Source organism: Piliocolobus tephrosceles, chromosome 8, assembly GCF_002776525.5.
Source record: "Piliocolobus tephrosceles isolate RC106 chromosome 8, ASM277652v3, whole genome shotgun sequence".
NCBI lineage: Eukaryota > Metazoa > Chordata > Mammalia > Primates > Cercopithecidae > Piliocolobus > Piliocolobus tephrosceles.
This window is the reverse complement of record NC_045441.1, coordinates 94,204,996-94,231,242: the sequence shown is the minus strand read 5'-3', so window position 1 is coordinate 94,231,242 and position 26,247 is coordinate 94,204,996. Positions and strand designations below refer to the sequence as shown.

Here is a 26,247-nt window from a genome sequence, read left to right as displayed (position 1 = left end):
AATACAAATCAAAGGTATGCAAATAAGAAAGGAGGAGGCAAAGTGATTGTTATTTGTAGGTGGTGTTATTGTATGCCCCCAAACACAATGAAATGAACTGAAAAAATTATGAGAAACAGTAAGATAACTCAGTAAGGGAGCTGGGCATAAGATTGATATTCAAGGATAAAACTCCAGGGGGTAGGCATATAAATGTAAAAAGCAAACTAAGGACATATTTATGTTGATATTTATTTTTTTGTCTCTAATAATACCAATTCCATGAGAAAAAGGATGTGATTGGCTTTGTTTATTGCTTTATCTCTAGTGCCAAAAAAGTGCCTAGCACATCATGGGCATTCAAAAAGTATTTTGTGAAACTAAGAAAGGGGCAAGATGGCCAACTAGAAACCCTTAGTACTTGTCCCTACCCCACAAGACAGTCCAAACAATGGATAAATCACTACATTTTGATGAAAATAACTAAAGGAGAGCACCAGTGTACATCAAAGGAGTAGCAGAAACCTTGGAGAGCACAGAAATCTAGGATGGCCCCAGAGAGAATGGAAGGAAGCCCCTGGCCTCCACCACCTCACCTCCCAGCTGGGCTTAGCTCTGAACCAGGAGGGACCTCTCCCTGTGAGGAAAAAGTAAGCATCCCCCATTAACACCTTGGACACCTGTAGTCCTCACCACTGGGGACTCCTGCAGTCCTCACACACACTGAACTCAGCCGAAGGAGGTGTCAGGAGTCCACACAGCCGTGCTCCCTCCAGAAAAGAGCCAACATGGTGCCTTGCCCCCTTTGACCCACACGGCTTCTGTGCTTTGCAATCTTGGAATCAGAACTACTGCTAGAGTATGTCCTGCTCTGGGGGTGAGTGACCATGGCACTCTTCCATGCCTAAGGGCTGAGCCACCACGGAGCCACCCCTGTTCAGTGGTTCAGCATCACTGAGAGGAGTTTCTACCATACCCTACCCTGTGAGGCCAAGCTGCTGCAGGCTACTCTATCTACCCTTCCCAGTGGTTGCTGCATCTTGTCAATCAGGACCCAAAATAAAGCTGTGCGCTACCTCCCAGGGAAACAGTGGATTGACAAAGCAGCTTCATCTACCCCTCCCAGTAACTGCTACACCCAGCTCCCCCATACCTGAGCTGAAATAGTACCCTTCATCCTGGGGAAACAGTGCCTTGGCTGTCCAGCAGTCATGTCCCACCAGTGCCTGAGTAGAAGATGTGCCCTGCCTCCTGGGAAATGATGTCTTGGCCACTCAGAGCAGTCACATCTCCTGGGACTGAGCTGAAACAGCACATTGCCTCCAAAGGAATTAGTGCCCTGGTGAAGCTGGGCTGAGCTGATAGAAACCCTGCATCCCAGAGAAACAGCATTGGCTGGGCTGAGACACCCTGGCCCGCGTGCTAAACAACTAGTACCTTGCTTCCCTGGAGTCAAACTACCTCCTTAGAGTCTGAGCTGCTGAGACAAACCCTTCACCAGGGCCAAATCTCCATAGCATCCCTTTTTTCCTGGAGCCAGGCCAGTGCTGTGTCCTGCCCTCAGGGTCAGAGACATAGCTATAATCTGGTCCCCTGGGCCTAAGCTGCTGGAGGTTGCCTCAGAGTCACAGACCCTGGCTCTGTGGGTAATCTCTATCCAACTCTGCCTCAGAGTAAACCTATACCACAAGACCCAGTTGTTACAATAGGTTGGCAAGATCTTGAACCCAGGACATCAGGTTCACAGCTGCTCTGACACCTGTATCCTGGAGCCCAGTGCTGCTGCAGCTGCATATTGACCATGTCAAACCCACCAGCAAGAGGGATTCATTCAGCTAAGTCTGCCCATTGTGGTGAAAACATGATCAGGACAGTCTCAAAACTCTTGCCACCAAGAACCCTGGCAATCTATGCTACCACTGCTGCTGCCACAAACTCCTATAGCCTAGGCTGCTGAGACATCATTGCAAATGTTGATTGCAGCTGAAGAATCTGTACAAAGACTATACCACTGAATATACTTGGAACTAGCCACTACATCTTTTTCAGCTGGCATAGTAAGACTCATTTGGAGGTGAAAATATGACCCTACCAAAGGAACACAATAACTCTCTGCAACCTCCAAAAAAAGGGAAATTTATAAATTGTCTGTAAAGGAATTAAAAATAATGGTCTTTAATAAACTCAGTGTGATACAAGAGAATGCAGATAGACAGTTGAAAAAAAATCAGAGAAACAGTTCATGATCTCAAAGAGAAATTTAACAAAGAGATGGATATCTAAAAAAGAACCAATAGAAATCTTGGAGCTGAAGAATTTAATGAAAGAAATTATAAACATACTATATAGAGCTTCAGCAGCAGACTAGATTAAGCAGAAGAAAGAATCTCTGAACTTGAAGATAAGTCTTTTGAAATTACCCAATAAGAGGGGAAAACAACAAAAACAAAACCCCAAAACAATAAAAAAGTGAAAACAGCCTATGGGAGTTCTGGGATACCATTAAACGAGAAAACATTTGCATTATGAGAGTTTCAGGAAAAGAAGTGACAAAGACAGGAACAGAAAGCTTACCTGTAATTATAAAATAATAGGTGAAAACTTCCCAAGTCTTGGAAGAGATACGAACATTCAGATTCATGAAGCTAACGGGTTCCCAAACAGACTCAACCTAGAGAGATCCTCACTGAGGCAAATTAATGGTCAAAAGTCAAAAACAAAGTAAGAATTTAAAAAGCAGCAATGAGAAAAATGTCAAGTCATATATAAAGGAACTACCATTAGGCTACAAACAGATGTCTCAGCAGAAATCCCAGAGGCCAAGAAAGAAGGATATGATGTTTAAAGTGCTGAAAGTCTTTCCTGAACAAGCAAAAGTTGGGGGAAGTCATTCCCCTACAGCTTCCTTATATCAAATGCTTAAGGGAGTTCTTCAAGTAGAAATGAAAACATATGGAAGTACAACATTCACTGATAAGGGCAAATATATCAAATCCAGAGTAATTCAATAATGTTATGTTGCTCTGTAAATTATACACATCTCTACTGTGAACCATTAACAAAACATCAGTCATAAATCCTTATCTATCAATAAATACTTTGAATGTAAATGGATTGAAATTTCCAATCAAAGACAGTTTTGCTGAATAGTTTAAAAAACAAGATCCAATGATATGCTGCCTACAAAAGCCTCACATTAACCTTAAGGACACACAGAAGCTGAAAATAAAGGGATGGAATAAGATATTCCAGGCAAACAGTAACCAAAAGAGTAGGAGTGGCTATACTTACATCAGATAAAAGAGATGCATTGGGGAAAGCACAGCTTGATAAATGGTGCTGAGAAAATTGGAAATAAAACTAGACTTCTATCTCTCACAAAAATCAAATAAAAATGCATTAAAAACTTAAATGTAAGATCCAAAACTATGAAAGTATTATAGGAAAACCGTGGGGAGGTACTTCATGATATTGGCTTAGATAGTGTTTTTTTGGATATGCCTCAATAAAGTAGACAAATAAGATTACATTCAATTAAAAAGATTCCATACTGAAAAAGAACAATCAACAGAGTGAGGAGACAACCTACAAAATAGAAGAAAATATTTGCAAACTATTCATCTGACAAGAAGTTAATATCCAAAATATACAAGGAACTTAAACAGCTTAACAGCTAAAAAATAAAAAAAATAAAAAAAAAGTGCAAAACACCTGAATAGACATTTCTCAAAAGACATATGAATGGCTAACAGTTACATGAAAAACTGCTCTCCATCACTAATTATCAGGGAAATATAAATCAAAACCACAGTGTGGTATCACTCAATCTGTTAAGATAGCTATTAGCAAAAAGACAAAAGATAGCAAGTGTTGGTGAGGATGTGGAGAAAAGGAAACCTTTGCACAATGTTGATGGCAATGTACATTAGTATAACCATTATAGAAAACAGTATGGAGGTTTCTTAAAATATTAAAAATAGAACTACTGCATGATCAGTAATTCTACTGGGTATATATCTGAAGAAAATATAATGAATGTCACAGAGTTATCTTCACTTCTATATTTACTGAAGCACTATATATTTGCAATAGCCAAGATATGGAACCAACCCAAGTGTCCATCAATGGATGAATGGTTAAAGAAAATGTTGTAAATCTACACAATGAAATACTACTCAGCCATAAAAGAGAATGAAATCCTGTCATTTGCAGCAACATGAATAAACCTGGAGGACATTACATTAAGTATGCCAGGTCCAGAAAGACAAATACTGAATGATCTCACTTATATGCAGAATATTAAAAAGTTCATGTCATGAAAGTAGAGAATAGAATAGTGGATAGCAGTGGCTGAGGAGGGTAGTGGGAAGGAGGGGTTGGGGGAGGTTCTGCAAAGGACACAAAGTTACTGTTAGGAGAAAATAGTTCCTGTGTTCTATTGCACATTAGGTTGACTATAGTTACCAATAACGTATATTTCAAAGTAGATAGAGGATTTTGAATGTTTTCACCACAAAAAAATGATAAATTCTTGAGATGATGGATTTACTTACCCTGATTTGATGATTATACAGCATATACATGTGTTGAAACATCATATACCCCATAAATATGTACAATTATTAAGTGTCAATTAAAAACAGATTAAAAAGATACATCATTTTTCTAATAGAAAAAACCTGAAAGCAACAACAATATCCATTAGCATTAGTGGGAATCTGATTAAGTTTTAAAAACAAGATATATTTCTGAACTAATATATAAAACCCTCCAAAAGAATATTAAGGCACTAGGACATATACAACTGTAATATACTTAACAGGATGAAAATAATACAAAACGTGTTTTCTTTAACAATGAAATTATTAGAAATCAACAATAGAAAAAGATTTGGGAAATTCCAAATGTTGGAAGAATCAACACTTTCCTAAGTAACCTATAGGTCAAAAAAGAAATTACAAGGGAAATAAAATATCTTGGACTGAGTGAAAAAGGAAAACACAACATAGTAAAATTTATGGAATTTAGCTAAAGAAGTAGTTGGAGTGAAATTTATAGCTGTAAGTGATTTTCTTAGAAAGAAATGGAATCATTAATCCTCTAAGCTTCTGACTCAAGACAGAAAAGGAAAAGTAAATCAAACAAGAAGTAAGTTGGAGAGAAAAAACTATAACTACCAGAGTGGAAAATGTTGAAATGGAAAACAGAAAATAAGCAATTTCAAAAGTTGGTTCTTAAAAAGGAATTACATAAAATTTTATTAAAAACTTTATGCTAATTCAACAACTTAGATGAATTGTAAAAATTTCTAGAAGTACATAAATTACCAAAACTGATTTAAGAAGAAAACATTAAATCAGGAAAAGAAATTGAATTGACAACTAAAAATCTTCCTACAAATAAAAGCTCAGACCAGATGACTTCACTGGTGAATTCTATCAGACTTTTAAAGAAGAAATAATATCAACTCTACACAAACTCTTTCAGAAAATAGAGGGAGAGGGAACACTTTCCTACTCATTTTATGAAGCCGCTATTATCCTGACATCAAAGCCAGAGAAATACATCACAAGAAAAGAAAACAGAAAAATCTTCCCCGAAACAGGTTAAAAAATCCTTAACAAAATATGAGCAAATGAAATTCAGCAACATACACAAAGTTATATACCATGATCAAGTAGGGTTGTTATCCCAGGAATGTTAAATTAGTTCAATATCTAAAAATCATGTTATATAATATACCATATTAATAAAGGACAAAAACTACAGGATCATCCCAGTAACTGCAGCAAAAATATTCGATAAAAACAAAGACCCATGGATTATTTAAATTTCCAGCAAACCAAGAATAGAAGACAACTTTCTCAACCTGATGAAGGGCATATAAAAATCCTGCCCTAAAATCAGATGTAATGATGCAAGACTAACATTTTCTTTCTAAAATTGGTGACAAGGTAAGGATGTCTGCTCACCTCTCTTGTACTCAATATCATTCTGAGAAGTTCAAGCAACTGCAATAATGCAAAGAAAAGAAGTCAAAGGCATACAAATTGGAAAGGAAGAAGTAAAACTGTCTTTATTACCAGATGGTATAATAACTACATAGAAAATATGGAGTCTACAAAAAAACCTCCAGACTTAAAAAGTCAGTTTAATAAAATTGCAGTGTACAAAATCAAAAATGAAAAACAAATGTATTTCTATATATTAGCAATAAACAACCTGAAAAGACATAAAACAATTTCATTGACAATAACATCAACAAGAATAAAATAGCTAGAAATAAAATGAACAAAAGTATAAGACCTGTACATTGAAAACTACAAACTATTACTGAGAGAAATTAAAGATCCAAATAAGTGAAGAGATACACTACCTTTATGAATTAAAAGGTTCAGTGTTGGCAATTTTCCACAAATAGTTCTATAGATTCAATGTAACACCCAAATCTCAGCAGGCCTTTTATGTAACAAAATAATTAAAAAGGCAATCCTAGGCCAGGCACAGTGACTCATTCCTGTAATCCCAGCTCTTTGGGAGGTAGAGGCAGGAGGACTGCTTGAGCCCAGGAGCTCTAGACACCCCTGGGAAACACAGTGAGACTTCATCACTAAAAGAACATTTAAAAAGCCAGGTACAGTGGCATGTGCCTGTAGTCCTACCTACTGGAAAGGCTGAGGTGAAGGATCACTTGAGCCCAGGAGTTTGAGGCAGCAGTGAGCTATGATTGCACCACTGTACTGTAGCTTAGACAACAGAGTGAGACCCTGTCTGTTAAAAAAACAAAAACAAAAAACTGAAAATACAATCCAATACTAGAATGTCTATGGAAATGCCAAGGACCTAGAATAGCCAAATTATTTTGAAAAAGGAGAAAAAGTTGGAGGACTAACACCTCTGGTTTCAAGACTTAATAGAAAGCTAAAGTAACATAGAGAGCATGGTATTAGCACAAGAATAGACAAACAGATCAATGGAATGGAATAGGGCATCTAGAAATAAACCTCCACATTTATGCTAATTCATTTTTGACAAAAGTGTCAAGGGAATTCAATGAAAAATAGCTTTTTCAACAAATGGTGCTGGAGTGATTGTTGGATATACATAAGCAAAAAAACAACAACAAAAAAAAATGAAGTTAGGCCCTTAATTCACAGTATACACAAAAATTACCTTAAAATTGTTTATAGACCTAAATAAATGAGCTAAAAGTTTACAATTTTTAGAAGAAAACACAAGAAATCTTGGGTCAGGCAGATTTCTTAGATATAACACCAAAAGAAGGATCCATACAAGAAAAAAAACACTTGGGCCAGGCACGGTGGTGCACGCCTGTAATCCCAGCACTTTAAGAGGCTGAGGCAGGTGGATCACGAGGTAGGTCAGGATATTGAGACCATCCCTGCCAACATGGTGAAACCCTGTCTCTACCAAAAATACAAAAAGGTAGCCAGGCATGGTGGCATGCACCTGTAATCCCAGCTACTCAGGAAGCTGGGGCAGAAGAGTCACTTGAACTCAGGAGGCAGAGCTTGCAGTGAGCCAAGATCACACCACTGCACTCCAGCCTGGGCAACAGAGCAAGACTCCGTCTCAAAAAAAAAGAAAAAAATTGATAAATTGGATTTTAACAGAAGCACTTGTGTGCCTCAAAGGCACCACTAAGAAAATGAAAAGACAAGCCTTAGACAGAAAATACCTGCAAATCACATAGCTTATAAAGGAAGAACTTTTATAACTTAATAAAACTTAAAAGGACAGCACAATATAGGCAAATTATTTGAACAGACGTGCTACTGAAGATATAGGAATGCTAATAAACACATGAAAACATGGCAAACATGTAAAAGGATTAGAGAAATGTACATTAAAACCACATAAAGATGTCACTACATGCTCATTAGAATAACAATAATAAAGACTGATTATATCAAATGTGGGCAACAATGGGCAGCAATTGGAAACTTGTACAACAGCTGTTTTGGAAACCGTTCTATTTCTTAACAATTTAAATATATATTCTTCTTACAGTTGAGCAATACCACTCCTAGGTATCTACCCAAGAAAATGAAAACATAAGCACACACAAACGTGTATCCAAATGTTCATAACAACATGATTCATAAACGTCAAAAAACGAAAACAACTCAAATGTCCATACACTAATGAATGGACACGAAAATGGGAGTGCATCTATACAATGGAATACTATGCAGCCATAAAAGAAACAAACCACTTAAACCTGCACCGACACAGGTAACTCTCACCAGCATTAAGCTAAGTAAAATATTACATACTGTATGATTCCATTTATGAAAACTTATGGAAAGACAAAACTATTCAGAAAGCATATTAGTGGTTACCTGGGGTTTGGGGGAACTCTGGATGATGGATGTTCTAAGGATTATGATGATTGTTGCACGACTATATCATTTTAGCAACTTACTGAGCATACACTTATACTGGTGAGTGTTGTGGTATGTAAATTATACCACATGGTGTATGTAAAACAAATACCAAATAACTAAGGTATTTTAAAGTAACACATGTATCCCATCTACATTAAACTTACTATATATATTCACACATGTGCTGGTAGACCATAAACTTTCTGTGACTATACATACAATATATTTGCCTCAGGGAGAAAGGACTGAAAGTCTGGGATAGGACAGAAAATTACTTTCATTTTATACTTGTTGACATTATTTGCTTTAAAAAAGTTAAACCATGTACATTATTACTTTATAAATTAAAACTCTAGTAAATAATTAAAAACAGCCGACCACCCATAGTCCTGATATAAGGATCCAGGCCTGCAACTCAGCTCTGGAGTCTGCTTATCTCAGTGAGGTCATAGGTACTTCTGAGTAGCCCATAATAACATAAAGTGAATTTCACCACCTAAGCATGGTGCTAGTTCCTATTAATTTCAGAGAGATGAGTGAAAATTGTGGGAATCAGGGTAAACTCAAGAGGTTTTTGACTAGAAGTACCTTAAGCATCACAGCATACTGCATTTCGCTATGCTAGGCAAAAAACAAAAAGCAAGTCCCTCATCCCCAAACGCAACGCAAATGCAAAGACCACTTTGATTACTTGTGGAGTAAATGGGGGGCAAAGGAAAAATGAGAATAGGGTAGCCTAGCTGATAGCAGGCATACAATACATGTTTTCAGAAAAGTACAAATTACCATAATGTAAATTAGGGATTTCAAAGTACCTTTTTTTCTGCTATGTCATGCTTTTAGAAGAAGCTGTACATAAAAAATGTGTCCAAATTTGTTTCTATGAATCATACAGTAGAGACTGCACAGTGATTTTGTGATATCCTTTAATATCAAGAACTTGTTCCAAATATTTGATTTTCAATTGGACACTATGAAGATATGACTGTTTAATTAGGAATGTTTAATCTTAAACAATGCAAGAAATTAAAATACCCTGCCAACATTTAATTATCAGAATTCAACTGCTATTTTGTAACAATGCCTTGAGAAGGTCACATTTAGGATTGTTTTGCTATCATATGAATTTCCCTTTTAGTACAGGAACCTAAGACTTTATAGAGTGCAGCTCCCAAATGCCTGGTGTTTGCTGTCCGTTTCCAGACAAGGAATCAACAATGTAATACTTCCTTGAAGGAAAAACACCTGCAGAGAGGGCCAAATAAATCATAAAAGGTGCTACTTTCTTTCAGCTTTGACTGCCTTCGCTTGCTTTTCAAACTGACAGTTTCAGGCTGTTTTGAGTGCTTTAAATAGGCAACCACATGTTGGTCACATGTGTGTCCTTCATGCATGAGTTCCTCATTGTCCTGTTCCTTTTGACCCATCCATGCTGAAGCTTCGGTATTAATTTAGAGTCGCCAGACATTTAGTGAGCAGATGTTGGGCTACAACACTACCATTGGGTTAGGTAGTAGTAGTATCCCTTTGCAACAGATGACATGGCTGAGGCTCATTGACTTTCAGTGTCCTAAGTCCACAAATTGGCAAATAGGAAAGCCAGGGCTCAGCCTGATCCTTTTCCTTTACACTCTTTTTTCGAGATAGTATCCTCTTTATCTATGGCCCCTTCCTTCCCTTTTCTCTCCAGGTTCACTGGTCATCCAGAGCAAAGCAGAAGAGATGTGGAGAAGGGGCCCTGTGCTTTACCCCATTCCCTTCCTCACAGAGAAGGCAGAGGGGAAGAAACATTCAGGGCTCAGAGCTTCTACCACACTTGGCCCTGTTCCTATTTCCATACTCTGCCCACGACACTGAGCCCAGAACTTCAGCCCTCACCCTGTTCTGTAAATTTCTTCTCAGATCATGGGAGGTACTATGGGTAATAGTTTCTAGAGCAGTCTCTGCAGTAGCAGAAGTGTCCTGAACAACATCATTCCAAACTTTGAAAAGATTTTTCGACAGCAGCACAGCTCCCAGAGCTCTCACAGTTCATGGTCCTTCTGAGTATTGTCAAGACCGTGCTTGGGCTTGGGAGAGGTTGAACCAGCTTCCACCTGCTAGCCTGGAAACCTAAGCACGATTCAAAGCATTGCTTCCATTGTAAAAGCAGGTTTCTTAATTAAATCAATGGGAAACCAGTTTGAGTTCTCCATGACTGATACATGAACGAACTTTTGAAACAGAATACATTCATACTTGGAGATTTAATCTTTACCCTCCAACTTTCTATCAATATGTTCGTAAGACTGAATGAACTATTATTGTGTTTAATACAAAATAGAAAAAGACATATTCTCAGAATTCAAAAACACAGCTTCCTTTAATTCGTATTTTTCTCTCTTACTCTTTAAGCTTTATTTTTTAAAGTATAATTTCATTCAACTCCAAGGAAATCTCCATTTTAACAATATTATTAAAGGATCCTACTATTTTACCCATATATTTTATTGCTGAGCCAGTGTTTGTCTTACCTCCTCGATGGATAATCAAAGAAGTTTCGCTTCCAATGGGACAGTCCTTAAGTATATCCACTACTTCTGTATGGCTCAGGTTCTGTACATTCTGCTGGTTGATCTCAACAATGAGGTCACCTTCACACAGGCCAGGGCATCCCTGAATGTCAAGTATTTGTTTCACTCGCTGTCCTGTAGGACTGTCGGCAATAGTGAAGCCAAAGCCCTGGGCACCTTTCACAATGGTTAAGGTCATAAGTTCAGCTTGGGTGGCTCCAGATGAAGCCATAGACACATTGTCATCATGGACGGGTGGTGGATATGTGCCATCTAGCTGACCATCAGCTGGAATGGAGTGCAAAGAATGAGGCGGCCGATCTGTTATATCTGGAACTGACTGTGAGGTCCGAGAAATGTATTCCAAATATGTTTCATAGTTGTGTCTTCCATTGACCATCACTGGAGGTGGCCTCTCCATTATTGCAAGGGGTGGCACCATGCTGTTAGCAGGGTCTTCAGGATCAAAGGGCAAAGGGTAGCCACGACACAACACCAGGTTGACACTCTGACCAATAGGAACAGACTGGAAAAGTTTGACAACATCTGCATGAGTGTGTCCAAGGACACAAACTTCATTAATATAGACAATGACATCACCTGTAAGAAAAAAAGAGATTGACAACATGAGGTAAGTTCAATTAACATTGACATAGAGAAATGGAATTATTTATGAGACTAGTGAGAGGTGCTGTTTCTCAGCAAGCAGTGAGAAAATCAATTAGAATATACTTAAAATCACTGTAGGTGACTGAAGGTTACAACAGGACTGCCAACAAATATAATGATCAAATGCTGAAAAAAAGCTACTTGGTTATTCTTGAAGTTCAGAAACAACTTCATATTCAGAAAGAAAGGCTCTGAGAGAAAAGGTTAGAAGAATTTGTACCTTGAAGAAGCACATTCTCTATGCTTCTTTTTCATCTTATTTTCCATCTTTGGTGTAATTCAGTTAATAGAATTTTCAAACTATTGAGAAGTAGTGGTCATGAGTTTTAGATGAAAAAGAAAGCCCTACCTTTTTTTTTTTATATAAGTTTAATAAGTCAATTGCCTTTTTTCTCTTTTATGGAAGAGAAAAAATTTGCCCATTTATTTTTTTCCATCTATAGCAGGTAATTACAAAGCTTCCATGTATATGCAAGCAAAGGTCAAGAGTGCAGGTTTTGGATTAGGGAGCTGGGTTGACATCTTGGCTCAACTATTTAACAGATACCCGATATTGACCAAGTTACCTGCTTTGAGCCACAGTTCCTCATTTGTAAAGTTGTGAGAATGAAATGACATAATGTAGGAAAAGTACTTGGCATAGTGTGTGACACACAGTGCTCAATAAATGTGGACTATTATTAATATGATTGTTGTTAAAGTAGGATGGAAGAGATTTGGGACCCTTGGTTTCAAACAGAAAGCTGCCATAGTTCATCCTCTGATCTTAGATAAACTAATATTTCTGCGGATCATTTTCAATAAAGGCACTTGTCCTTTCTCCCCAGTGAACTATCACAGATTTTCAGAGGTCTACTGGTTAGAGGCTAACTTTAGATTAGAAATGCCTTGAATGCAAATTATTCATTATAAAATATGTTCAGAGAAATATTATTTCCTGCTTAAAATGCAGAAAATCATGGCTGTTTGAGATAAATGTTTTAAAAAATTTTCAATTATGTATGAATAACAATTTTATTTTTGGAGAACTATTTTATCATGGATTGTTATTTTTATCTTCACAAACCATAATACTTGAAAATTGAACTTGCAAATTGAGATTGTGCCTGACTATGCTGAGGAGTATATTAGGGATGAAAAGACATGTTTTCACAGATTGTCAACTAAACAACTCAGAACACATCAGTTTATCAGAATAATTCTGGAATGGGAGGTGCAAATGGCTAGGGATTTCATTCTGAGACATCCTTGCCCGGCAAGCTTGCAAACATCCAAAATGAAAAACAGAGTTGAACTTTTAGAGTTGACTACTTTTCTGGTCTTTTGTAGGTGTATAACATAAAATGAATAAAACAACTAACAGCATTGTCTTAATTAACAGTCCCTCTTCCGAAATTGACAGAAAGGCCAAGCAGACATTTTCAGGGATCCAGATGAGGTCTGCCTCTAGAAAATGTCACAACCTATGTGATTGGTCAGATGAAACTTCACTTTTCCATAATGTCTATCAGGGAGGGTACTGATGTGGAGGCTGGAAGGTGGTTCCATGGCTCAGAACTGAATTGGAGTGGACATTTCCTCACTGCTATTATAATTCCTCACCAGCCTGTGGCAGCTGGGGATGCTTTGGGCATCGTTTTTAATTGGTTCTGTTCATCTCAGTATCCCAGAGAAGTGTCTAATTCAGACAGACTATTTTTTTCTCCTCCTGTTTCTTTTAGTTTTAATGTTATATTATTTTCCACATTTAAAATGTTGAAAGAACAACAAATACTTGTATATTAACATCCAACTTAATGACTGGAACATTGCTCGTTTTAGTTGAATCCCCCGTGGCTAGCACCTCTCCCCCAACTTGCTTTCCTTTACAGCCCTTTCCGAGGTAACCATTGTCCTACTTGAGGTTTGTTATTTACATATACTTTATAGTTTATATCATATCTAGGTGTCCATAAAAATAATATCTCTAAATAGTATCTAATCCCTAAATAATAATCCCTGGAAAGTATTTTTACATATTCTAAGCCTTTTGTAAACGGTATATATTTTAATATTCTGTAACTTTTCTTAAAATGTTTGTGATATTTATTTTGATACTTGTGCCTCTAGTTTATTAGTTTTCATCATAATATAGTATTTATTGATGGCTATATTACTACTTAATAATGTTCATCCATTCTTTTGTTAATGGACACTGGAGTTATGACAAATTTGTGGCTATTGAAAATAACTCTGCCATGAACCCCGTGCTGGCATAGACCATGTGCATCTTCAACTTTGTTAGATAATGGCAAATGGCTGACAAAAGAGGTCATATTGACTGACACTCCCATCGGTAGTGTGTTGAAATTTTCATTGCTTTACATCTGACATAGTACTTGGTATCCTCAGACTTGATTTTTACTAATCTAATGGATGTGATCATAGTTTTGATTTGCATTTCCCAGACTGCCAGTGAGGTGGAGCATCTTTTCATGTTTATTGGCCTTTTGGATTTCCTCTTAGGTATGCCTAATTTCCTCAATCTTCCTATTCAGTAAGGTTTTTTTTTTTTTAAACTCATTGACTATTTTTGATGTCTACTTTCATTCTTGCTCCAACGTTCTCCTTAGGTTTAGGAGGCTGTAAGGTATAGTAGAGATCACATGGGATATGAGGTCCAAAGACTTTGGTCTGAGTTCTAGTTTCATCACTTATTAGCTGTATAACTTTCCCAAACTGGCTTCAATCCTCTGCGACTCAGATTCTTTAGAAGTAATGATGAGCAATAGTAACAGCAGCTTATTGTTCTATGGGAGACAACGCATGAGATCATACAGGTGAAACGGTTTCTAAGCTATAAATTGTTATGCAAAAGATGATTGCTATTTCAGTAATTACTATTTGTCCTTCCTTATGTTCTTCCATAAAATCAGGACAGTCCTACCAAGATATTCCCACAACAGTTACAGTCAAAGATGATTGTGGAAATGATGGGTTTCTGAATGGCCAAGTAAAAGTGAGAAAGGGAATAAATGCCACTTCCTCTAAGGCTCTCCCAAACTTTAATCATTGTTAACAGACTCCCCAGTCTCCATGCGTGCTCTCTCCTTCCCTCTGCTCTGCCAGAAATTCATAGGAGAAAAGAACTAAGGGTCATGTTGAAAGCTCTCAAGGTTCCCTGCCAGGTCTAAAGACTAGTTGTTTGAATTATAGTGATTAATGTTATCTATTTTTGAGTTTTAATGTGATCTTGCTATTTAGAAACGGAGTGAGAACTATTTGTGTTTCTTAGACTGCCTTTTACAATTTATGGGTATTTTCCACTCACAGCAATTTTTCAAGTCATCAGGCAAGTGAGAAAGAACCCTGAAACAATATCTTTATGAAGATAGAAGATTTCTGAATGTAAAAGATGAGTGACCAGTTATCACAGGACAAAACTATATAACAACTTGACAGTACGCAACTGCCAACTTTAAAAAAAATATATAGATGTCTAGATAATAAGTCATGGCCAAAACTCTTGTAGATGGGGATGTCAGCAAACATTTACTTGTTCAGATAGAATTTATTGGGTAGAATACTTATAGACTGTGCTGTATAAATGTCATTTACATGTGGTGAAATAAAAATATAAGACACTTGGTATATGTCATCTGACAGTGCCATGCCAAGTCCTCAGACAGATTGGGTTTAAGAGCATAGAAAGGGACGTCATCAGGAAGACTGGCTCTGGCCCTAACCTGTTGGCCTACTTGAGAGGGAGAATTGGAAGAGACACTTGATCTCCCCATCTCTCAATTTCTTCTTTTATAAAATGGGACTAAAAATATCTCCTCCATTTCCTCTTTTGCAGAGCTACTGTGAAAATGAGATCATCCTTGTGAAAATACTTATAATTTTATCAAATTTTTTCTCCATAAAAATAAGAAGATAGATTTCTTTTGAAAGCTAGGCATATATTTTCATTACTATATTGCTGGAAAGTTTACTTTGTTTCCTAAATGGTCATTCACTTCAGGCCATATTTAGGTTAGTTTTAGGCCTGTTGGTCAGATTGAGAGTGAGTGATGAGTTAGGTGTCCCACAGGTCTGGTCTCATAACATCCTGAATGCCATTTATGGAATTTCAAAGTGCAAGTGAGGTAGAGTGAGTTTGTTGAAGCAGGAGCTTTAAAACTGCTGTCCTGTATGAAAAAATGTTCTAAGATAATTTTTTCTTTCTTAGTCATGGGAATCAAAATACAGAATAGGATACATCATCATTTTGGATAAAATAGGGCACTCTACATAAAGCATTGCTTTAATTAGTTATTTTTATACCTCTTTCCTCTACCCCCGCATTCTTTGAGTCACTGTGGCCTACAGAATCTTCCTTTCCAACATCTCTCACTTACCACTCCCTCTCTGCCTTCCTTAAACACCACCTTGGACCACACTAATTTACTTCCTAGTCAATTCTCATCTTACAGTCTACTGTATTAAGTTCAAACTACTTGATCTCTTGATCAACTGTTTAAGTCTTTCCAACTTATCTTTGTCTTCATCACCCAATAAGTTATTCTTGTGAAGCTGGTATCTTCACTACTCACAACTTACAAATTGTTACTTGCCTCTAGTTAAATTCTGCTATCCCTTTACCCTCAAGTGCACATCCTTTCTATGTATGAATTCATGCCTACTAATTCATTTCCTTCCTCACGTCTTCAAAGGTATCTTCCATCACTCCTCCTGACATTGCTCCTATCTCATGTCTGAGGCTTGCAAATGCATCTCAGACTTTGTTCCTTTGTGGGAGTTCTACCCGTTCCAAGATTTCTCTGTACTATATACAGAGCATCGTTACTATGTTGAGAATTCTTCAGGTATTTAGGATAGATTCTCACTGAATAAAGGATGGAAAGATTTAGTCAGAGGAAACCAGAAAAAATTTCATAGCCAAATGTACTACCTCCAGTTTAGTGTTTCTAACTTCTGTTTCTGCCAAGTTACCCAGATTTTTTTTTTTTTATTATACTTTAAGTTCTAGGGTGCATGTGCACAACGTGCAGGTTTGTTACATATGTATACATGTGCCATGTTGGTGTGCTGCACCCATTAACTCATCATTTACATTAGGTGTATCTCCTAATGCTATCCCTCCCCCCTGTCCCCTCCCCACAATAGGCCCTGGTGTGTGATGATCCTCTTTCTGTGTCCAAGTGATCTCATTGTTCAGTTCCCACCTATGAGTGAGAACATGCAGTATTTGGTTTTCTGTTCTTGTGATAATTTGCTCAGAATGATGGTTTCCAGCTGCATCCATGTCCCTACAAAGGACACGAACTCATCCTGTTTTATGGCTGCATAGTATTCCATGGCGTATATGTGCCACATTTTCTTAATCCAGTCTATCACTGATGGACATTTGGGTTGATTCCAAGTCTTTGCTACTGTGAATAGTGCCGCAATAAACATATGTGTGCATGTGTCTTTACAGCAGCATGACTTATAATCCTTTGGGTATATCCCCAGTAATGGGGTGGCTGGGTTCAAATGGTATTTCTAGTTCTAGATCCTTGAGGAATCGCCACACTGTCTTCCACAGTGGTTGATCTAGTTTATAGTCCCACCAACAGTGTAAAAGTGTTCCTGTTTCTCCACATCCTCTCCAGCAGCTGTTATTTCCTGACTTTTTAATGACTGCCATTCTAACTGGTGTGAGATGGTATCTCATTGTGGTTTTGATTTGCATTTCTCTGATGGTGAGTGATGATGAGCATTTTTTCATGTGTCTGTTGGCTATATGAATGTCTTCTTTTGAGAAGTGTCTGTTCATATACTTTGCCCACTTTTTGATGGGGTTGTTTTTTTCTTGTAAATTTGATTGAGTTCTTTATAGGTTCTGGATATTAGCCCTTTGTTAGATGAGTAGATTGCAAACATTTTCTCCCATTTTGTAGGTTGCCTGGTCACTCTGATGGTAGTTTCTTTTGCTGTGCAGAAGCTCTTTAGTTTAATTAGATCTCAGTTGTCAATTTTGGCTTTTGTTGCCATTGCTTTTGGTGTTTTAGACATGAAGTCCTTGCCCATGCCTATGTCCTGAATGGTATCACCTAGGTTTTCTTCTAGGATTTTTATGGTTTTAGGTCTAACATTTAAGTCTCTAATCCATCTTGAATTAGTCTTCGTATAAGGAGTAAGGAAAGGATCCAGTTTCAGCTTTCTACTTATGGCTAGCCAATTTTCCCAGCACCATTTATTAAATAGGGAATCCTTTCTCCATTTCTTGCTTTTGTCAGGTTTATCAAAGATCAGATGGCTGTAGATGTGTGGTATTATTTCTGAGGACTCTGTTCTGTTCCATTGGTCTATATCTTTGTTTTGGTACCAGTACCATGCTGTTTTGGTTACGGTAGCCTTATAGTATAGTTTGAAGTCAGGTAACGTGATGCCTCCAGCTTTGTTCTTTTGGCTTAGGATTGTCTTGGCAATGCTGGGTCTTTTTTGGTTCCATATGAATTTTAGAGCAGTTTTTTCCAATTCTGGGAAGAAAGTCATTGGTAGCTTAATGGGGATGGCATTGAATCTATAAATTACCTTGGGCAGTATGGCCATTTTTACAATATTGATTCTTCCTATCCATGAGCATGGTATGTTCTTCCATTTGTTTGTGTCCTCTTTTATTTCACTGAGCAGTGGTTTATAGTTCTCCTTGAAGAGTTCCTTTACATCCCTTGTAAGTTGGATTCCTAGGTATTTTATTCTCTTTGAAGCTATTGTGAATGGGAGTTCACTCATGATTTGGCTCTCTGTTTGTTACTGGTGTATAAGAATGCTTGTGATTTTTGCACATTAATTTTGTATCCTGAGACTTTGCTGAAGTTGCTTATCACCTTAAGGAGATTTTGGGCTGAGATGATGGGGTTTGCTAAATATACAATCATATCATCTGCAAACAGGGACAATTTGACTTCTTCTTTTCCTAACTGAATACCCTTGATTTCTTTCTCTTGCCTGATTGCCCTGGCCAGAACTTCCAACACTATGTTGAACAGGAGTGGTGAGAGAGGGCATCCCTGTCTTGTGCCAGTTTTCAAAGGAAATGCTTCCAGTTTTTGCCCATTCAGTATGATATTGGATGTGGGTTTGTCATAAATAGCTCTTATTATTTTGAGATATGTTCCATCAATACTGAATTTATTGAGAGTTTTTTGCATGAAGGGCTGTTGAATTTTGTCAAAGGTCTTTTCTGCATCTATTGAGATAAACATGTGGTTTTTGTCTTTGGTTCTGTTTATATGCTGGATTACGTTTATTGATTTGCGTATGTTGAACCAGTCTTGCATCCCAGGGATGAAGCCCACTCGATCATGGTGGATAAGCTTTTTGATATGCTGCTGGATTCAGTTTGCCAGTATTTTATTGAGGATTATTGCATCGATGTTCATCAGGGATATTGGTCTAAAATTCTCTTATTTTGTTGTATCTCTGTCAGGCTTTGGTATCAGGATGATGTTGGCCTCGTAAAATGAGTTAGGGAGGATTCCCTCTTTTTCTATTAATTAGAATAGTTTCAGAAGAAATGGTACCAACTTCTTGTACCTCTGGTAGAATTCGGCTGTGAATCTGTCTGGTCCTGCACTTTTTTTGGTTGGTAGGCTATAAATTATTGCCTCAATTTCAGAGTCTGCTATTGGTCTATTCAGGGATTCAACTTCTTCCTGGTTTAGTCTTGGGAGAGTGTAAGTGTCCAGGAAATTATCCATTTCTTCTAGGTTTCCTAGTTTATTTGCACAGAGGTGTTTATAGTATTCTCTGATGGTAGTTTGTATTTCTGTGGGGTCAGTGGTGATATTCTCTTTATCATTTTTTGTTGTGTCTATTTGATTCTTCTCTCTTTTCTTCTTTATTAGTCTTGCTAGCGGTCTATCAATTTTGTTGATCTTTTCAAAAAACCAACTCCTGGATTCATTGATTGTTTTGGAGGGTTTTTTGTGTCTCTATCTCCTTCAGTTCTGCTCTGATCTTAGTTATTTCTTGCCTTCTGCTAGCTTTTGAATGTGTTTGCTCTTGCTTCTCTAGTTCTTTTAATTGTGATGTTAGGATGTCAATTTTAGATCTTTCCTGCTTTCTCTTATGGGCATTTAGTGCTATAAATTTCCCTCTACACACTGCTTTAAATGTGTCCCAGAGATTCTGGTATGTTGTATCTTTGTTCTCATTGGTTTCAAAGAACATCTTTATTTCTGCCTTCATTTCGTTATGTACCCAGTAGTCATTCAGGAGCAAGTTGTTCAGTTTCCATGTAGTTGAGCGGTTTTGATTGAGTTTCTTAGTCGTGAGTTCTAGTTTGATTGCACTGTGGTCTGAGAGACAGTTTGTTATAATTTCTGTTCTTGTACATTTGCTGAGGAGTGCTTTACTTCCAATTATGTGGTCAATTTTGGAATAAGTGCGATGTGGTGCTGAGAAGAATGTATATTCTGTTGATTTGGGGTGGAGAGTTCTATAGATGTCTATTAGGTCCACTTGGTGCAGAGATGAGTTCAATTCCTGGATATCCTTGTTAACTTTCTGTCTCGTTGATCTGTCTAATGTTGACAGTGGAGTGTTGAAGTCTCCCATTATTATTGTATGGGAGTCTAAGTCTCTTTGTAAGTCTCTAAGGACTTGCTTTATGAATCTGGGTGCTCCTGTATTGGGTGCATATGTATTTAGGATAGTTAGCTCTTCCTGTTGAATTGATCCCTTTACCATTATGTAATGGCCTTCTTTGTCTCTTTTGATCTTTGATGGTTTAAAGTGTTTTATTAGAGACTAGGATTGCAACCCCTGCTTTTTTTTGTTTTCCATTTGCTTGTTAAATCTTCCTCCATCCCTTTATTTTGAACCTATGTGTGTCTCTGCATGTGAGATGGGTCTCCTGAATACAGCAAACTGATGTGTCTTGACTCTTTATCCAATTTGCTAGTCTATATCTTTTAATTGGACCATTTAGTCCATTTACATTTAAGGTTAATATTGTTATGTGTGAACTTGATCCTGTCATTATGATATTAACTGGTTATTTTGCTTGCTAGTTGATGCAGTTTCTTCCTAGCATTGATGGACTTTACATTTTGACATATTTTTTGCAGTGGCTGGTACCTGTTGTTCCTTTCCATGTTTAGTGCTTCCTTCAGGATCTTTTGTAGGGCAGGCCTGGTGGTGACAAAATCTCTAAGCATTTGCTTGTCTGTAAAGTATTTTATTTCTCCTTCACTTATGAAACTTAGTTTGGCTGGATATGAAATTCTGGGTTGAAAATTCTTTTCTTTAAGAATGTTGAATATTGGCCCCCACTTTCTTCTGGCTTGGAGAGTTTCTGCTGAGACATCTGCTGTTAGTCTGATGGACTCCCCTTTGTGTGTAACTCGACCTTTGTCTCTGGCTGCCCTTAACATTTTTTCCTTCATTTCAGCTTTGGTGAATCTGACAATTATGTGTCTTGGAGTTGCTCTTCTCGAGGTGTTCTTGGTACTTCCTGAATTTGAATGTTGGCTTTTCTGCACTGCTTTTCCCCCATCTTTGTGGTTTTATCTGCCTTTGATCTTTGATGAAGGTGACGTACTGATGGGTTTTGGTGTGGGTGTCCTTTCTGTTAGTTTTCCTTCTAATAGTCAGGACCCTCAGCTGTAGGTCTGTTGGAGTTTGCTTGAGGTCCACTCCAGACACTGTTTGCCTGGGTATCAGCAGCGGAGGCTGCAGAAGATAGAATATTGCTGAATAGTGAGTGTTGCTGTCTGATTCTTGCTCTGGAAGCTTTGTCTCAGTGGTGTACCCCCCCGTGTGAGGTGTGAGGTGTCGTTCTGCATCTCAGTTGAAAATGCAGAAATCACCCGTTTTCTGTGTCACTCACGCTGGGAGCTGGAGGCTGGAGCTGTTCCTATTCGGCCATCTCGGGCACACCCTTGCTCAACTGCCACCCAGATTTTTGATAAAAAAAAATAAAAAAATCCTGACAACTCCCATCCTACCAATTACATGCACTCTACATTAAAAATTATTATTTTTAAAGTTTCCTCTCAGTTAATAAGATTTAATTGAGCTCTATTTTCTGCAGCTTATATTAATTTTTGTTTTAAATCATAATACATAATTTTATTATAATATTGTACATCCATTCTGAGTCTACTCCATAACCCCCCCCCAAACATATAATACTGACATGTACTTTTGGGGGTGTGCTACTCACCACATTAGTTAAATGGAAAATAACTGCTCTTGATACAATTTATTCCCCAAAGTGAAACACTGTGGTATGTCATACTAGTAGAGTTGAAGTTGGATCCCCTTTAAAATAATTTGAAGCAGTTTCTAAAATCCCCAGATGGTCCCGTTAGAGTGACAGTTATAAAAACAGCCATTAATTGGAGAATTCCATTTTGGAGGTTCTGGATCCTACCATGGCTCTACTGACTTTACATATCAGTCTCGCAGATAGCATTATTATACATGCCCATCAAATTATGTATTAATGGAAATACAAAAACAGATACTTAGGTGTAAAAGGTGTAACAGAAAATTCCTTCATTAGAAGAATCTTTGTTCTTATGTGCTACTTTATAAATGACACTGTGAATAAAAATAAGGTTCAGACAATGACTTTCTTAGTAATTTTCTATATATTATGAACCCAAATGTGGCATAATGGCTGCAAAGCACTAGATATTGCCTTCTACCTGCTTTGCTATCAACTCATCTTCCATAACCTACACTCTGTTGTTCTCTTCACTTAACATCCTTTAATGTCTGCTCATAGAGACGGAGTTCAGGCCAAACTTTCTAGCATGACATATGAGGCTCTCAGAGCACTGACTTAGAAGTCAGGGGGTTTATGTTCTTTATGCCAGGTATGCTAATAACTAGTGGTATCAACACTTCCTAGGTCTTATTTCTCACTTATTCACTAATTTATTCAGCAAAGATTTACACGTATTCAACTACTATGAGCCGGGCATCATGTTATAAAAAGAGGATTGAACCAGGTGATCTTGAAAGTATCTTCTTCACTTTAAAATTCTAAGACAAAGCCTCTTAGATTCTAGCTCTTGGATAACTTTTATTTTTAAAAATTTCAACTTTTAAATTTCAGATTCCGGGGATACATATGTAGGTTTGTACATGGGTATACAGTGTGAGGCTGAGGTTTGGGATATGACTGATCCCATCACCCAGGTAGTAAGCATAGTGCCCAATAGGGAGGTTTTCAGTCCTTACTCCCATCTCTCCCTCCCCTGTCTAGTAGTCCCCAGTGTCTACCGTTGACGTCTTCATGTCCATGAATATCCGGCATTTAGCTCCCACTTATAAGTGAGAACATGTAGTATCTGGTTTTCTGTTCTTGTCTTAACTCAGGATTACCATCTCCAGCTGCATCCATGTTGCTGTAAAGAGCATTTTGTGTATGTCTGTGTAGTATTCCATGGTATATATGTACCACATGTTCTTTATCCAATCCACCATTGAAGGGCACATAGATTGATTACATGCCTTTGCTATTGTGAATAGCACTGCAATGAACATATGAGTGCATGTGTCTTTTTGGCAGAACGATTTATTTTCTTTGGGATACATACCCAGTAATGGGATTTAGACAGCTCTTCAATTGATTGCTTCCTTCCTTTTTTCTACCACCACTACCTGAGATGAGATGTTTACCGTCTATTATATGAACTTCTGCAATAGTCTCTTAGCTGGGCTTCCTGATGTCATAGAGGGAATGACTCGGGAAATAGCAAAGAGAAGGCCAACATATGGCATGATCAAGTGAGCTTGTGGGGTAACAGGGTTCCCAAGTGTCACCCCATTTTGACCTCTAGGAATACATAAGACATTGCTAAATCTCCACTTCTGGTCGGGATTGGCTCAAGAATCAGGAGGGTGTGAATAGTCTTCATATTCTCCATATCCAGTGGCTGCAAAGCATTAGATACTGCCTTCCACCTGCTTCCTTCTCAACTCATTCTCCATACCATACACTCTGATGCCGTTTTCACTTAGCATCCTTTAGTGCCTGCTGATAGAGACAGAGTTCAGTCCAAACTTTCTAGCATGACATATGAGGCTCTCAGTTCACATTTTTATTGTCTCCTGCTTTTTCCAACCTACTCTGTGCTTCAGTTGGCCCCAGCTTCGGGCCATGCCCCCAACACCATATTTTCTTTCCAGTCTCTGTGCTCTTGTTTCTGCTTCTCTCCTTGCTTTGTCCCCACTAACAAGCTGCTTGTTACCCTTTAAGGCCACCCTTACCTTTTAAACCACCTTCTGACCGCCTCCGTTAGCCGAATGTAAATTCTTCTTCCTGTGCGTTACTCTTTCTGACAGCGAGATTCTTCAATCCATTTAACCACACTAACAGCATTGACTACCATTTTAATATACTTAATATTTATCTGGCATTTACAAACTCTTACCTAATCCTTAACCCATCTAAGATAGCCATTGTTATCTGTACTTGATACGTGGGAAACTGAACCTAGGAGAAGTGAAGTAACTTCTCTAAAGTCACATTGATAATTAGGAAAGATTGAAGAAGTGAATCCAAGACTTCAACACAAATGCTAATAATTTCAAGCAGTCCAGGATGTATTTTGACTTGAGGACTCTTTTGCTTCCCTCAGCTTATTATTGGTCAGAATGCTGGGTAAAATAATCTTTAATTCCTGAATGTGAAAATTGAGAGATGAACTGCAGTATTCTTTTGATTAGCTAAGTTAATGGAGGGAGGCAGTGAAGCAGATAATTGCAAACAGGGGAATCGGGGAATCCATTGCAGTTGCTAGGTCCATTTTCTGCAGTCCTCCAAAATAAGCTGCTTGGAAGAGAGCTAGGAGAATGCTGAGGTGGGAGGTGACAGGGCATTATAACCCATACAACTTACAACCATCACAAAACATAAGCTCTAGTATAAATTGTTCCAATAGCTGTGTGATCTTGGGTGAAGTATTTAACTTTTCTTGGTCTAATTTCTTTTCATGTAAAATGCAGAAGTCAGAAAAGACAACTTCTAAGGTGCAGCTTTAAGAGTTCCCACATCTGATGAAAATGTGGAAAGCTCTCCTACTGAATTCATATAAGGCACTGGGAAATTTCAGTAGTGTAGTTAAACAGGTAAGTGATAAAAGCCTCTTGGGGCCTACCTTGAACTTCTCTGATTTTCTACAAAAGTAGCCAGTGACTGCAACACTCTTATCTATAGGCAGAAGGATACTAAGATATTGGAGTAGCCACTTATTTCTCAAAAGAATGAAAGGCTTCTTAATCACATTTTACAATTTCATCTGTGTGACCCAGTGCAGATGCTGAATTAAAAGCTTGTTTTTTTTTTTTTTTTTTAATTATGATTAAGCAGCACACATCCCACAATTACTCCCTACCAGATGTGAATGAGTCCAACGATGTATTTACATTTCCTTTGTGTTTGGCATTGAGTGGTAAGATATATTTAAATACTTGCACTTTACTTTGTTGAAAAGGAAACAGAAAATACATTCTAAGAGAATCTAAAGCACTGATTATTTGCTGATCTGGCAAAGATGAAACAACACTTCAGATTAAAAACTATAAGTAAAGCCACAAAAAGAAAGCACAAAAGATTGTTTCTTGCAAAGCTCCAAAAAGCACTGGCTTTCTATAGCTTGCTCACGTTGGGAATTCAATAGCATAAAATGGTCAGTGAATCTGTCATTTCTCTAAAGAATGTAGTGAATTCTAAACAAAAAGTAACACACATTTTATCACAGGGGTCGTATAAAATAAAAATAGGTTACTAGAAAAGAACCCAAAAGATTTTCAAGAAGAAATCTTAAAACCCTAGAAGTTTATGAAAGCAAGATAAAAATGTGTTGTAGCATTCCCCTGTGCTCTTCTGTATTATGGACACACCTGTGGACTCAGCCACTTATTAACCGTCCCCAACCCCTACTCCCAAAACCAAAACACTAGTTACAAAAATACCTTGCAAGAAAGAGTCATCATTTTATGTGGACATTAAGCAACATGCATGCTTATTTTCAAACAGCTGCCATTGTATTCCTGAACAAGCATGATTCGTTTTTGCAGAAATGGCTCCTAGAGGCCAGCATGGCACGACCTGTCGCCATCTTTTGACCTTACTCCAAAATAGTGTAGCAAGTGGCTTTCAAACCTCCCCTGAAATGAGGGGACAGCTGGCTGGGGTGGAGCTGGGAACCGTCTCTGGTCACACTTTCCAACAGTTTATTCTAACTCTACCCACAACTGTTAATAGCATGCAGTTCTGACTGAGCAAGAAAAATGAATAATAAGGAGAGAGAGTGAAAGGGATGAAAAAAGGATGGATGCATCTGTTTCATTTCAGACTGCTACCTCCTGCCACATGGTTGAAGGTTTTTTAATTGTGTGTGTGTGTGTGTGTGTGTGTGTGTGTGTGTGTGTGTGTATGGTTTACTACCTGATCTATGCATGTACACACATTTTTAAGGCATGTAGAGCAGTGTTTTTATATTTATTTGAGACAAGTTTTCGCTGTCATCCAGGCTGAAGTGTAGTGGCACTACCCTGGCTCACTGCAGTCTTGACCTCCAGGGTTCAACTGATCCTCCCACCTCAGCTCCCCAAGGAGCTGGGACTACAGGCTTATGCCACCATGTCTG

At 37.9% G+C, this 26,247-nt stretch overlaps 1 protein-coding gene across 1 annotated transcript in view; it reads right to left on the bottom strand.

Moving 5' to 3' along the window:
* The window catches only part of MAGI2 (membrane associated guanylate kinase, WW and PDZ domain containing 2), a 1,516,313-nt gene that overhangs the window by 243,414 nt on the left and 1,246,652 nt on the right, over positions 1-26,247 (bottom strand). Inside the window, exon 10 of the mRNA XM_026448702.1 lies at positions 10,901-11,539. Within this exon, the coding sequence (XP_026304487.1) occupies positions 10,901-11,539 (639 nt within the window). The remainder of the gene's footprint in view (positions 1-10,900; positions 11,540-26,247) is intronic.